Source organism: Montipora capricornis, chromosome 8, assembly GCF_036669925.1.
Source record: "Montipora capricornis isolate CH-2021 chromosome 8, ASM3666992v2, whole genome shotgun sequence".
Classification (NCBI taxonomy): domain Eukaryota; kingdom Metazoa; phylum Cnidaria; class Anthozoa; order Scleractinia; family Acroporidae; genus Montipora; species Montipora capricornis.
The window spans coordinates 8,619,440-8,635,487 of record NC_090890.1 but is presented as its reverse complement, the minus strand read 5'-3'; the positions used below and the strand labels follow the sequence as shown (position 1 = coordinate 8,635,487).

The following is a 16,048-nucleotide window of genomic DNA, read 5'->3' as shown; positions in this document are numbered from 1 at the left end:
ACCGAGGCAAACAGCAACTCGAAAATATAAGCTTCTCACGAAGGAGTCCTCTTCCAGTCTCCCCCAGTTTCTGTTCTCCTCCAACCAGCACGGATTGAATTTCAATTGCGGAACAGATATTTTGCAGAACACCTTCGTTGGGTGTCCTTGTGACAGCAACCAAACAAAGTTAAATCTTCAGTTGCATTCATGGTGGTGACACGCTCTGGTGTCGAAGTGTATCCATCTGTGGACATGAAACAGGTTGCAGTTTCGCATTATTAATCATTCAGAGATGCGAGGTAAGCTTTCTTTTGTTTTAATGAATTTAATGATGCCTTATGTCACTTCGAATCAAGGATGACTAAAGCGTTCCCCTTTTTGCTTTACGTTTTACTGACAGCTGAAATAGTTTTCTATTTGGTTGACGGTGAGACTCGGAAATCGCACAGAACAGAATACAATGATGGTACCCGCATTAAGAAAAGGGCCCACGAACAAGAAAAATACGAACATGTAGATCCATCAAAATCATCTCCCGTGAAAGATCAGAAGTCTTCTAACTTTGGTAGCTTATTGTTTGATCCCGAGGAGCTGAAGAAATATGTTCTGGATTATCTGCAAAGTCATGGACTTTCGAAAGCGAGAGACCCTAAAATGACGGATGGTATCAGGACACTGGATCACGGACTGAAGTCAGCTCGTGGACAACACAAACATGGTGACAAATCAGAATCACTGGGGTCAAATCGTGAGAAATATAAAAACAACCGATCCCGTTACAGTCATGGAAACGACAAGAAGGATTATCACTCTGCCAGCAAGAAAAAGTCGAAGTTTCTAAAAATAAAGAAATCTAGAGGTTATCGTGAAGATAATGACGAGCTAGACGAAATAAAGAAAGCAAAGCACCATCACGGAGACGATCCTGGACATATTAACCCCAAACAACGGAGTAACATAATTGGTTCTGAGAATGAACCACACTCGCACCATTCCAGTAGTAAACGGAACTTGATCGTCAAAAAAAGGAAGAGTCTTCACAAAGCAACGTACATACCAGCTGATGTCGAAAAAGATTTTCCCAAGAAGAAACATTCCTTGTCAGTTTTATATCATGGTGTAAAGGAGGAGGGTGGGAGGGAAAGACCTTTCAAGAATAAACACTCATCACATAATCAACGCCATGTTCAGACTGAAACAAATCGAGGGAGTCTGCACAACAGGATGCATAGAACGAGTAGAATCCATCCCAGACATTATGGTAATGATTGGAGTTTTTCCAAACCTGACGTTGGAAGGCACATTTACCACGATAAAAACAGTAATAGTGTAAATAGAAAATTGAATGAGAGAAGAAAGTCTTCCAAGAGGGACTTTGTGGCAATACTTCCACCTGAGTCGTTTAATCTTGAAGGGTTTAATGTTGAGAAAGTTCACGACAAAGGTAGAGGAAAAGTAGGGAGAGGAAAAAAGCATCAACGCGCAAGGGAAGATAAGCCTATTAAACAATCACATAAAAAACAACACAAAGGCGAAAGGAAAAGTACTTTAATGCTACGGTCACGTGGAAGTCATTATGGATCCACGACTAGTAAATTGGACAAAAAGGATATGAAAAATCCTAGAATCTTGCTTAAGAATGACCAGGGAAATCCACAAGTACAAGAAAAATCCACTCAGAGAAAAAAGAGTCATGTTAAATTACTAAAGCATTCACCGAAAGAGGATCAAGTTCCGAGAAAGAAAAACATTGTGACATCTAAATCTCTAAGAAATCATGGTATGGGTAAAGACGGAAGAGAACAGAGAGTTGCATCTCGTCGACGGAAAGATAACAAGAAGAAATCTATGGTGAGGCAGTCATCTAAGAAACGTCATCGTCATAGAGGTCAGAAGGAGGATGTAAAGGAAACAAAACATAATCAAAGGAAAACTAGGAGAAAAGTATCCACCAGGACAACATCCTCCCAACGTCGACACCGTAAAGAAGATCACGAGCGTGGAAGTAAAAAATTTGAAGTTCATAGCCACGAAAAGTCAACTGTTAGGAAAAGAAAGAAGGCTTCAAAGCAAAATTCCACACCATTTAAATATTCGGCTTCTTGGAACTCTCTAGAGAAAAGAAAAATCCCAGCTTGGTATGATGATGCCAAATTTGGAATATTTGTCCATTGGGGAGTGTACTCTGTTCCCAGTTTCGACAATGAGTGGTTTTGGTACAATTGGAAAGGAAGGAAACTTAAGAAGTATCTTCACTATGTGGAAGAGAACTATCCTCCAGGATTCAGTTACAATAATTTTGCTGCACAATTCAAAGCCGAGTTCTTCAATGCTACACAGTGGGCTAAACTTGTGGCCAGCTCAGGGGCAAGGTATGGCATTCAATTCTGAGAGAACACACCTTACATGACTTTGTTTACTGTCATCGTCGTTACAATCATGATCAGTCGAACAAATTCGTCAGACTAGAATGCTCAGAGTTTTTAAAATGAGAACTGAGACAGATGACTGACAGCTATCGCAAAGGTATGTTACACGCGACGATTTTTAATGCAACACTGCTCGCAACGTTTGAGCGCAGGCTCCTGCTCGACCAAATCCCGGGCGTCAAATATGTGGGATACTGCTGACGTGACTGTCGACGTGACTTAGTGCGGTTCTCTGTGGTGCATTCTGGGACAATGTTGCGCTAGAAGTCAACGGCAGCGGTTTTACATGTTTTTGAAAGCGATTCAAAAACCTGCAACATGTTGCCGCAACAAAATGTGCCCTGTGCGCACTGTTACACGAGACAATTTTTAACGCAACATCGTTGCCTTAAAAGTGAATCGGCGTTAAAAATCGGCTCGTGCCATTACCTTTAAACTCCCTTTTGTAGAAATCGCACCAAGCAAGGTACTTAATTTTTTTCTCTAGTTCTTTGGAAGCCATGGATTGCAGCTGAAAGTACACATAGTACTGATTAGCTGTTTAAATACTGGTGAATTGCTTCATTATTCTGTGATGATCTGTTATGAACCGTGTTTGAGGTTGTCGCAAGCCTCTTGTTACATTGCCTATCAACTCTTTAGACTTATAGCACATGATGTTATCAGATGAATATCGAACTAAAACTGGCTGCATCCCTATTGCAAGACTGGGTCCGGGCAAAAAAATTTTTGGATGTTGTCTACCATTAATCTTCGTGTCTCGATCCTCCTTTAGGTACTTCGTTTTCACAAGCAAACACCACGAAGGATTCGCAAACTGGAACTCAAGCGTAGCTTGGAATTGGAATTCCGTTGATATCGGACCACATAGAAACATTGTCGGTGAGGATTTAGTAGGAAGTTTAATCAAGGACGAAGATAAAGGCAATGCTGGAACTGAGGGTCACCCCAAAACTGATAAAAATCCATGGGTTATCGTTTAATTCACTTCGCAAATATTCCAGCCCTTTAAAAACACGAGAATAGCGTGTCAGGTACCTAAGTTAGGCGAGATCACGAAACAATCATCTTCGCTATCTCGCATTCACATATATCACTTTCCTGTTTCGATAAATGCGGCTGAAAAGAGATGAATTAAAATACAAGAGGCACACGTAGGACGTATAACCTTTTGCTTTTGCTAATTAAATATGCGGATTTTCAACGTCTTCGTTGCCTTTATCGTTGCCCAAGGTCTCTGTTATGTAGCATTGTCCTTACTAGCTAAGTGGGAGGTTTTAAGAAAGGAAACCTGAACACAGGTCGGTCTCTCGTCGTCTCTGCAATAGACTGCAAGCATTGGACGTCAGGCATCTTACTTATGCGTCGACTAATTGCTCTTTTAGTAGTATCTGCCTAAATTGTGACCGTCTGAGTTCAACCAATGCCGTTTTCTTGACTATCGAAAAACTTTTAAACGTATATATTTCTTCGTATTCTTGGTTCAAGTGAATCAATATACCATTTTACAATTGTATACTAAGTTACTTGGCCTATGAATGAAAGTGAGGCTGAAGTTGACCTTGTTTTGATAAAAACTGCACTGTTTTTCTCACGTAAATTCCAAGTAATTAGCATGAGAACAACATCATCAATATAAGAAAATCAAGGAGGCCTGTATCATACCAAGGTAAACTCCAGCCTCACTTTTATTTAAAGGCCAGGTAAATAAGCACGTAGCTGTAAAGAGGTCTATCGTACGCAGCTTGATTATCATGATGGTACTCACAAACTATATCATTTCTCCTGCTGTGAAGTTATTGCGTGGGAAAGCATTTTAAAATGAGCTTCAAACGATCCCCAAACATCTTTACGTAAGATCTACGATGGTCAAGCCGACGGTCACATTAAAAGACTATTTTATAGTTCTGTGCTCAGTTACCAGGCCTTTGAATAAAAGCGAGGCTAGAGTTGACCTTGCTTTGATACAAACCTGATTGCTTTTCTTATGTAAATTATTTTGTTGTAATGCTAACGAACCATTTACATAAGAAAAGCGGTGAGGTTTGTATCAAAACATGGTCAACTCCAGCCTCGCTTTTATTCAAAGGCCTGGTAACTGAACACAGGACTGTAAATACACCTTATTCCAAAATGGCCGCCATTTTAGAATTATTTCGTTTTCTTGCAAATTAGCCCTTGTTGCCGCGTTCTTAAACTAGAAATTCAAAAGAATATTTTCCCTTAAACGAGGCAAAAAGGGATAATTTGCAAGTAAACAAAAGAATACTAAAATTGCGGCCATTTTGGAATAAGGTGTATTGGTCTATTATTTCCACGTATCTTTGATCTTGAAGCTGATCTGGACAAGATCCCTAAACGCATTTCCACTCGAAAAGGATCTTTGCAATATCCTTAAAGGATCCTTTGGGATATTTGCAAACCAGATTGAAAATGAACTTCCCGGTTTTGTGGTCTGAGCTATGCAAAATCAGCCGGTCCACTGATATAAGCCATAAGTTAAGAGAAGTTTGCCGAGTTCTCGAAACATAGGAAATAGGTTTGTTTGTGATTAACATTCTTGCTTGTCTTTATTTTCTTCTAGATGAACTGGCCAAAGCGATTCGTAGGCTTACCAAGCCAAGAGTGAGGTTTGGTTTGTACTACTCACTCTACGAGTGGTTTAACCCACATTATTTATTTGACAAAGCCAGCGGATTTAAAACCGATGAATATGTGAAGGCAAGTGAGTCTCTTTGTCAGCTTTCACACAAATACGTGGTTATCACGTTTCGTTTCACGTTTTCGCCATGTTGGTGGACGAAAACAAAACTATTTCCGTATAATTTAAATGTGAATGCTTCATTGTCATGCAAATTTCACTATTTTTCACATTCTTGGTACAGGTTCGTATTGGTCGTGTAGTCTTATGTAATAACGTTTTTTCCATCCGTCGGAGTTACGATTCGGCCTAGCTGCCTTTCATGGTTATCACGTAACATATAAACGGATGTGATCTCCTTTCTGTATTTCCTTTTTTCCATCCACCAGGCTGTTATGAGACCGCAGCTGTATGATTTAGTAAATACCTACAAACCAGACTATCTGTGGACCGACGGGGAATGGGAAGCCAAAGACACGTATTGGAAAAGCAAAGAGTTTCTCTCCTGGCTTTACAATGAAAGGTAAAATGAAATTTGCAAAATACAACTGTAAAAGTCTCTTTCTTCCTCGACTTTCTTAAATGCTTCTCAGTTGTAGAGTGTACCAGTATAATGGAGTAGATGGTGAAGAGTTCGACAACCGGTCTTTTCAGGTCTAGCACACAAGCCGTGACCGGAGTCAGTCCAATTGGCTCGTAGAAAGCACAAGCAAGGACTTTACTGATCCAGTGGCTATCCAGAGTCTAAACAAGTGGGCAAAGTGGGACTTAACTTTAAGCCACATTTTCATTTTCCCGAAAAACGCCAGAAGCCCATAATCCAGAATTGTCGATCTCTGTCATTTGGCCTTGGCCCATCAGTTTACTGTATTATTCAAATTTAGAATGCGGGTCCCGCTAAGTTATGGCCGATCAGATTGGGTCACATGACCACGGCGCCTCTGATTACTCGCAAGAGGGATTGCTTGTGTTTAATGAAAACGTGGATCGTGCAAGGAACACAATATCGCAATATTTATTCCCCGCAAAAATCTCGCGGCAGCAGCCGTCCTAAAAATAGAGAAACCGAAAACTGATAGGCCGCATTTCATCGCAGATCAAGACTTCTGCGCTATTAACGCTTTTTTTTCCACCGAGGCTGATGAATGGTTCTCTTAAAATTTACAGTCCTGTTAAAGACAGAGTGGTGGTGAATGATAGATGGGGGAAAGGTCTTCGGTGCAAACATGAAGTAGTGTGTACTGGAAAAGATAGATACCATCCTGGTAAGTTGAAAGAGTAAATCTGCTCATCGATCGTTCAGAACACGAGGTTAGAACCTGAGGTTCGGTGTAGTCTCTGCTAATCTTTGACTACATCAACCATTTACAGGCAAACTTCAAAAAAAGAAGTGGGAAAATGCTATGACCATTGACGCACTATCCTGGGGCTTTCGCCGTGAGGCAAATCTTAATGACTTCCTTAGCATTCAAGAGCTGATTAAGCAGCTTGTCACCACTGTAAGGTGAGGGATTCGTCATATGCGGTAGATAAATAAACATATTTTGTATCGCTGACCGCCGCACGGTTATCAGTCAGTTAGGATGGTTAGCTCGTGTCAAGTTGTCAGTTCAAAGCTCCAACTGACCAACTCTTAAGGGCCTAAATATCTGAGGCGTTAATACTGCCCTAGAAATGAAATTTGCAAATGGTAAGGCTTTCTTCTGAATTTGGGTCCTGAGACCGATGATCGTAGACCTCGTCCGGCACTTTATAATTACATAATCGCAAATTTAAGAGTAAGGCCGGGGTCGTGTGTATTGAAGTAGTTAGGTACATTTATCAGCCATATAACAGTTGTTAGTGAATGTTCTGTCCTGTAGTGATTGTTTCATTGGGCCTGAAAAGCCCCTATGGGGAGTGGTCAGTTAAGTCAGTGTGCGATATGTGTGGTATGTTCACACCGGGGGCTTCGTCTCCGACTATTTCACCAGGGGCTGTGAGCTAGGAGCTACGGTAAGTAGTTCTAATCAGTGAGGACATAGAGTGGTTTTCAATTGAGTGTCGAAAGTAATTAGTAAATTACTTTGGTTTTGCATTACTTCACTCAGTGATTGATTCGAAGTTCTCGCGCCACTTTTTCAACCAATCAGAAGTGAAACAAAAACCAATTGTGACTCGCGCGTGCACATTTTCCCGCGCTTTGTGTCGGCTACGTGTAATTACTTCGAGTTTTGATTGGTTTACTAGATTGCCTCCGTCCTTTTTGATTGGCCAAAGTAATTACTTTGGTTTTGGTTTTACGACACTCATTTGAAAACCGCTCTAACGTCTGGCCGTTGGCAGGCGCAATTACAAAGGTAGCTCATTGTTCTTCAGGTTTTTCAAGGACCTGACTGGGATTCTAAGCCGGGGACTCCCGTACGGTAAACCGATGCCGAATTAACCCTTACACCGCCAAACTTATAGATTTCACTCCGTGAATGGGGAAGCCCAAAGAAGTGACAGAGTTAAACAAAAAAACCACCCGGTCGATCTTGCTTCGTAAAATGCCTTGCATTAAATTTCCATTAAAAAAAAAAAAAATTTGCATTTCTTGGACATTTCAAGTTTTGGGACATCTAGACGATGTCTTCAACTCTGTATTTTTATTTAGTTATTAAGTCTTACCCTTATGTGGTTTTATTTTTTCTCTATGGACAGTTGTGGCGGAAATTTGCTTATGAATGTTGGACCTGCCTCAGATGGTACAATCTCACCGATATTCCAGGAACGTCTAACTCAAATGGGGAACTGGTTGAAGGTGAATGGTGATGCCATATATAAGACCAGACCTTGGACATCGCAAAATGATTCAGTCAGTGGGGATGTATGGTAGGTAGCTTAGCCAGTTCCTCCTTTCGGGGAAATATTTGTTTACGGGTTTTGTTCCTCATTTTACTTCAGTTTTTTCCGTTATCACTAAAGGGAGTGGGAACATTCGCTTCGGAACAGTGTGTCGTATTCGGTTGGACTGGCGTTTGTTGGCTGTGCTTACGCTTGTGACGTATCGCTATCATCATCATCATCATCATCATCAGATTCTTCATCATCATCAAAGTCAAGTAACCATATTCAACGTCGATAATTCTGAACAGTAATTCAACTGACAAACCCGAGATCGACGGTGCGCTCATTTTACTCCCCCCTCTCCATCAGTGCTCCGTTTTACGGGTATTTCAAGCTACTTAAGCTACACAGAAAGGAGAGAAGTCGAAAACCGTGAGGATGTGAGATCCGGGAATCGAATTCGGAATCTCTTGTACTAAGGCCGCGTACTAACCGACTGTGCCATCCTTGCTCCTATTAAATAATCGTCATTACCGCATGTCTCTACAGGTACACTACTAAAGGAAAACACGTGTTCGCCATAGCACTCCGATGGCCACGGTCGGGGAAGATGCCGCTCGGAGACGTGAAGGCCAACCACCATACAAGTGTCAAGCTGTTGGGAAGGAAAAAGGATATCAATTGGACGTATAGAATAGACCGCAAGGGCAGGAAAGGAGGAATGGTGATTCATCTTCCAGCGATTCCTGTGTCAGATCTTCCTTGTAGATGGGCGTGGGTCTTCAAGTTATCACATTTAGTGTGATTTTCAAAACCTTCGAGAAATATAACGCAACATTACGAAGGAATGAACTCTTGGATATTGTTGAATATTGATGTGGAAAGTATTAAGGTACTCTGAACCACAAGAGAAAATTCTCCGTTACAATGTTGAGATCTCTTAAAAATTCCAGATAATTTTAGTGCATCTACTTTTCTTGAACATCCAAATCCTTCGGAAATATTTTGAGTAATTTTACGTTAATACTGCACCCTGTTCAGTGGTTTGCTTTAACAAAGAAGCGCCATTAATGCTTAATTAGTTCTCGGCAAACGATATGTGTAAGCATTTGGCTATTGTTGCAACTTGTGACAATCGCTTCAGTGCGTATAAATCATCGACTAAAAAATACGGGGAGGGGGACGGGTTTGGGGACGGGGTCGGGGAGGGGCAGGGGCAGGGGGACGATGAGAAGGGAAAAGTGTAATTCAAGCTACGCTTAACCAAGTCCCTTCGAGGTTACTGTACAATATGTTCCGAAAAATGTTAAAAGCACTTACCGATCGTGCACTTTGTTATATAAGATAACTGGTTCACTAGAAACAATAAGTGCGCTGACAGTTTGTTCGAGTATTAACAGCAGCCCACGACTTAGAGTTCATCATTTTATCATGCCAACAATGTTTAGAAAGTCATCCGCCGCGAAGTATCGTTAACGTTGCCCGTTAATGCGTAATTTCTGCCATTATGTCGAATGCAAGAATCAACTTTCTAATTTACTCGGGAAATCTTAATCTAAAGATCAGAGCCCTAGTGTTTTATAATGGAGAACTGAATACACATGCAAATCGGATGCGATGGATGTGAGATATTATAGCATGCAATCTGAAATACCTGTATTAGAACTACGGACTGATTGTTCCGTAACTTTGGACACAGGATAATAATAAGGAAAAAAAAAAGAACTCTTGAAGTTATTAAGAGACATGGTTGTTGTAGGTAAAATCCGACCTCAGATTGAATCCGTTTTTACCAAGGTTGAATTAGTGATTCTCATTTTTCCTAGGGTGAATATGCACTCAGATGAATTGAATAAACTTTTTTTGGAGCCTAAATTAAGCCTAACGAAAAATTAGGGTCAGGTTAGGATTAGTTTTGGTTATTATATATGGCTATCAATTATGCCTTATTATACAAAAGTAAATAATTGAAAGAACTGTGACTGTTTGGTCCAGCATGTTCGTCGTTGTAGTGTAGTGGTGAATTGGACTTGTGAACACACTGGTCTATTTATTGATCTGGAGGGTTCGAGTTTGAGCACCGCTATGTTGTAATGTCAAAGCTGAATGGATAATGAAGTGTATGAATACATAAACTGATAATTATAAGACGGTGAGAAACATAAGATTTAGATGCGTAAGAAAGAGCTGGAGGGAAGGCATAGGTATTTTCAATGCCTTTTTTGGGGGTTGATAGCCGATTAAACCAGGTAGAGTGCATATTCAGTATAGGTAAAATGAGGATCATCAATTTATTAAACCTAGGTAAAAACGGATTCAACCTGAGACCCGATTTGCTCTACAACATAGTCGTGTTCATTTATCTAAAAAATGATTATAACAACGATGATAATGATAATGGCAATAAGAATAACAGTACCGTCCACCGACTCCATTCCCGGTAATGGTAACATCCCGGAAATCCAGGAGATCGCTCTCTTTGGAACAGTCCACATATGGTGCGCTGACAATAGACGAAAATCTCCAGTATGGATTCCTGAGACCATCGGTTGGACTCAGTTGATGATTCAATACTAAAAGTAACCTTATGATAAGAATAATCAATATTAATATACTATATACATATACTATAAGCCTATTGAGCCTATAAAATCTATAAAAGCCGAGAAAGCATAAAGGAAATACTCATTGATGAATAAACTTGACTTCCATACGAAATAACTTCCATATACCTTAATCCTCAACACAAAATACTGCTCTGCATACATCGAAAACGGAAGAAAAAAATTGTTATTATTAATAAGTTGAAGTGAATTAAAAATTGCCTTTTTTTATTAAGGTCTTTTTATTTTAACATATTCTTGTTTTCTCAGCTCAGAAGGGAGAATGTACTACGTGAGAACTAGTTTTTGGTAGTTGTCTCCTTCGTTTAGGGAGCTTACGAAACGACGACGCCGACGGCAACGACGACGCTACAAAACAATAGGTTTAGTGAGCAAAAACAATGGTTCTGCACGCTCTGCACGTGCTTGTGTAGACGAGGAAATTTGGCCAATTTTTATGTGCCAAATGTCACGGACTTTTACACGCTCTTACTATATTAAGAACTCATTACAAATTTTTAGTTTCACGAATTTGAAAATGATGAACAATTGTCCCAGAGAAATTAACAAATAGGCAAAGAAAAAATGGCTTTTAGCCTTTCGTCCCACTTCAGGACAGAATGGGGGTCTGACTCTTGTCTTGCAGTACATCTCCACCTGGCAAGGAGGCGTTGAGTTTGTTACGTAATGGGAAAAACGCAAAGAGTAATTTGCATGAGACGTATTGCTAGGTCATCTAGATCTCTCTCCTTTTTCTCTTCGCAACCAAATAAGGCAATGCTATATGTATATTTTTATTAGCAATATCGCAAAACAAACTTGTTCTAGCACCAGCTGCTTATGTCTTCGTTTGTCACACAATTGCCTCCTAATTAAGGAACCCATGACTAGGAGCGTACAGTCATTGTGTTTGTGGAACGGTGTCATTACAAGCTGAGTTATTTTTAGATTGATTCTTTTTGCGACAACAGACCTTTCCAGCTAATCTCAAGTCTTGCATGAGAAATCACATCCCATGGGATTGAGAATGACCGCTACTACAAGCCAAATCTTATTTAAGAACTCGTCTAAAAATAGCTTAATCTGTGAAAATGCCGTTACATAGACCTGTTATTGGAGTTGTAAGCTCATGGTAACGGCCTTCGCTGCTTCCTTTAAATCACTCGAGAATGCAACGCTGATCTGAGGTAAAGAGACCGGCAACCAGTTCCAGATAATTATTGCTCAAAAGTTAAAATTGACCAAACTAAAGTAGTTTTAGGAACAGGCAGTGGAGCATAATTCGTAATTCGAAATCGACAATTTGCAAAAAAATTATCTCCAATCAGCTTAAAATTTTACACCATTACTAATAACTTGCAAAAGGATTAATAATGTATCAGTTTCGCCAGTTTAAAATTACACTTTTAAGTTTATACAAAGTTCTCTGTACTAAGACAACCAAACTTGAGAATTTTTAGTTAGGATCTACATTCACTATCGTGACGCTCCAGTTAGATGCATTTGAAGCATGCTGTCAGTTAGAAGTATATCTTGAAGCAGAGGCTGAACTTATTCATATCGATTAAATTCATGGTAAATACAAACACCCGGCCTAAGAATCCAAGGAAATGTAAACCGTTCATGTAACTCAACCATATATGGCAGTGAATACTCTATTTATGTCACATCTGACAGGTGTATGTTTTGAACTTTACTTTGTTTATATCCTTTCCGCAGCTGTTTGTCGATTAACTTGGGCATTCTCTCAGTGTTTCAACCAAATAAGGAAAAACAGAGTAAAGAAACCGGCTAATGTTAAAAGAATAAACAATCTGAGTTAAGGGTAAAGAAAATAGTAGCCGGTTATTCTTGAAAAAATTCAGACGACTCTAAGAGAGCCTCGTTCTATCGAGATTATTTACGTTGCAAAGATGAAATGTGAAAAAGGTTCTTTAAATGCATTCTCAGAACCCAAACGACATGAAACTTGTCGCCATCATAGGAGTCCATTTGATTTGCGAGATAATAAAAAGTTTCCTGGCTTCATAACAGTTTAATTATCTACACCAAGAAAGACATTTGACGATTATCAATGTCTAATCTACTGCCCAAAACCTATTTGGCTCGTAAGAGATGAAACTTGGAGAGAGTAGGGGTATTTTGTAAACTTGCCGCTGGATCTGGTTGGGCATAAAAGGACCAACCATGGCGTGTCTTTTGTCTCCTGGAGGCTCATAAAACCGCCGAAGATCCTTTTGAATTCATTTACACTTTTCACAGTATACATTAAATTTCGAGATGACCGATGACGAAGTTGCTGCCTTGGTTGTGGACAATGGCTCCGGTATGTGCAAAGCCGGTTTCGCCGGAGACGATGCTCCTCGAGCAGTGTTTCCTTCCATCGTTGGCCGTCCAAGACATCAGGGTGTGATGGTTGGTATGGGTCAAAAAGACTCGTACGTCGGTGACGAAGCTCAGAGCAAGAGAGGTATCCTGACGCTGAAATATCCCATCGAACACGGCATCGTGACCAACTGGGATGACATGGAAAAGGTAATTTGTCCTTTCGGGAAGGTTCAGTGCATGTGAAAAATCTAAAAAAGCTAACCTTAATCACGGTGAAATATAAAGTTTGAGGCGTTCACGGCTGTTTAAACAATTATGGAGGCTTTCTTAGAGTCGTTTGACCCATCACTACCTGACGAAAACTACTCGGACTAACGTCAAAGACAAAGAACAACCTGAGCACAGACAAGGAGCAGTTTATAAGATCAAATGCTGCGACTGCCAGGCCACTTATATTGGTGAGACCGGCACAAATTTGAACGTTAGACTGACTGAACACAGACGAGCGACGAGGAACGGTTACATCATCAATAACATTGCTAAACACCATCTGCAGACAAACCACGGAATCGTCTGGGACTGTGATGCATGTGTTACCAACAGCACTAACTACTATCAACGGATCGTGCTGGAAAGCTGGTTTACTAACTTAGACCAGTCACCAATAAACCGATGCGTACAACTTTCCTCACCCTAAAAACGACTCATTGACGACATCAACAACAGGCAAACAACACACTGATTTACTTAAGCACAGTACTGCTTAAGGTATTCTACGATGCACACGTACAGACCTTAGATCTACAGACGGAAATGCACCAAGCACTGTTTAGTCTTCACAGCCAATTACATCTAGGCTCAACTGACAGTTGACCAATGACATCTACGACCGGAGCTTTTATGGTATCTGCCGACGTTACACAAATCACTTGACTCTGAAGATAACTTCCGCTCAGGTTGTCGAAACGTCAGTCAATGTTATCTCAAACAGCCCTTCTCAGGACTACACTCGCACGATCGTACTTTACTTAATTATGATATAGATAAGAAATCAATTGCTTGTGGCGGAGGGTGGCTCGAAATCCATTTCGTCGTCAGAGCGAAATTTGAACCCAAGACGTCCGTAACCTAATCAAGCGACTTAACCACTTGGCCACGCCGCCGATCACGGGCGGGTCTGCTAAATCTGCGAGCCAGCGAGCCATGCGAATTTCGCATTTAAGTCTAAGCACCCATTTTAAATAGCGCTGATAAACAGTTATTAAGCCTAACTCAAAACCCGATAATGGATTTCAACGCGTATTTTTAAATAGGAATCATGGCTCGTATGGCTAAATAGGAATCATGGCTCGCATGACTCGCATGAATCATCACGCACGCAGCTTATCAAGAAAAAAAAAACCATCTCCTTATGACAATTTACAAATCTACAGCACATTTTGTCCCACCTACAGATAACTGGGAGAAACCTCGCATGACAAGCTTACAACTGAAGCATGCTTTGCCAGAGTTAGCATCACTGACTGCGGTACACAAACTGAGAGTTTTTCTTGAAGACAACGTATTCTTGATCATTATTTATTTTCGTTTTTAGATCTGGCATCACACCTTTTACAATGAGCTGCGTGTTGCGCCCGAAGAACACCCAGTTTTGATGACTGAGGCACCACTCAACCCAAAAGCCAACAGAGAAAAGATGACACAGGTATATTTCACGTGTAAGGCAAGTTTGTGGCTTTCATCCGATCAGCCACAAAAAAGGAGTATGCCATGGAAATTCTTGAATTCAGTTTCAGACACGGATTCCTATTTAAAAATACGCGTTGAAATCCATTATCGGATTTTGAGTTAGGCTGAAAATACAAAAATCCACATGTTGACGTCTCGTATTTTCAATCAAACTGGTGCACCCTTTTAAAGCATAATAGGCTGGTGGTAGTCATGAACGAGTCACGGTGATAGTCACAGAGCATCCGAACTGGTCAACAGAAGGCCACAGGTTTCAAAAGCGAATAGAAGGGATCGGATTTTCTCGGTTATCTTCAAGTCATTCATTTAAGGTTATCATGTTTTCGAACTTTGAACTAAATTTCAAAAGATCACAATTTTTTTTTTGTCTCGGACTTTTTGACAGCCAGCGAAAAACAATGAAAGCAAAACCGAAAACAGATGGAGGTGCTGAGTTGTTCAAACCGACAGACTTAACAAGGTCACTAAAAGAAAAGAGAAGGTCATACCAAGCAACAAAGATAAATATTTCATGCATGGAAATGAAATTTATCATGGAAAGTTTTGCTTGAGATCAGTTTAATTACGGAGTAGCTGTCAAACAAAACAAAACGAGTAGAAATCAAAATCATACGTGCTCCGAGTGATTCCTCATAAGGTAAAAGATTGCTTTGGTTGGTCAAGGTGAAACAATAATTGAAGTTGAAATAACACATTACAGCACAATTAGTGATATTTGTACTGTTGGTACAAATAAAGTTGTTGTTGTTGTTGTTGTTGTTGTTTGAATAACTTTAAGAGGCAGCCTCATGACAGTGCAGTTGGTTTTGTGTAGTTCAGTTTACAAGTCACTCGCCGAGACTTGCTATGCAACTTATCCTTAACACAGAAATTACTTTTAAACGAAACAAATCAAAGCTTCGAGCCACAAAAAAAAATTTTTTTTAGCATACATAGTTTACGTTACAAACAACAGAGATAACCTTTGAAAAACCATTTTAAGCTTCTTCAATTTTGCACATCCCTGCCTCCTTTTTATTGTTACTCAAACTTTTCTTCAATGTTTTAACACGTGACACGGCCCCTTTAAGATAGCGATAATTGATCATGAACTATAGAGCTGTTTGCAATTTATCAGCGAAAATAATTTCGTGATTGCTTACGTATCGCGTGAGCTAGAAACAAAAACAAAAACCCTGGTGACTTTATCGCATGCGCTTTCCCGCCGTTGGCGCCGGATGCTTGCATTTGCAGTTTGCGTTATGATTGGTTAATTGACTGACTACGTCTGTTGTGATTGGCCAAACAGATAACTTTGGATTACTGCTCAAAGCAATTAAAACAGACGGCGATTAGAAGGATTGCGGAAAATCCAAAATAATTGAAATACCTAGATCTAGTAGTATAATCAATCAAGCCACAATAGGTTAGCAGAGTAAACCCAGATTGAATATGCGCTTTGTGAAAAACTGGATCCTACTACATCACGTGACACCTCATTTCTACCCCAAATGAACTGAACTTTGAAC

At 40.1% G+C, this 16,048-nt stretch overlaps 1 protein-coding gene and 1 pseudogene across 1 annotated transcript; both read left to right on the top strand.

Annotated features, from left to right (window-relative positions):
- The first annotated feature begins 60 nt into the window (after nucleotides 1-60).
- Nucleotides 61-9,008, top strand: LOC138059802 (uncharacterized). The gene is made up of 9 exons (XM_068905423.1): nucleotides 61-281; nucleotides 383-2,354; nucleotides 3,187-3,293; nucleotides 4,996-5,132; nucleotides 5,442-5,575; nucleotides 6,220-6,317; nucleotides 6,424-6,556; nucleotides 7,735-7,905; nucleotides 8,410-9,008. The coding sequence occupies exons 1-9, from the start codon at nucleotides 275-277 to the stop codon at nucleotides 8,663-8,665; spliced, it is 3,015 nt and encodes a 1,004-aa protein (XP_068761524.1). The 5' UTR covers nucleotides 61-274; the 3' UTR covers nucleotides 8,666-9,008.
- A 3,720-nt stretch (nucleotides 9,009-12,728) lies between these two features.
- LOC138060659 (actin, cytoplasmic-like) overlaps nucleotides 12,729-16,048 on the top strand; it is a 4,510-nt pseudogene continuing 1,190 nt past the window's right edge.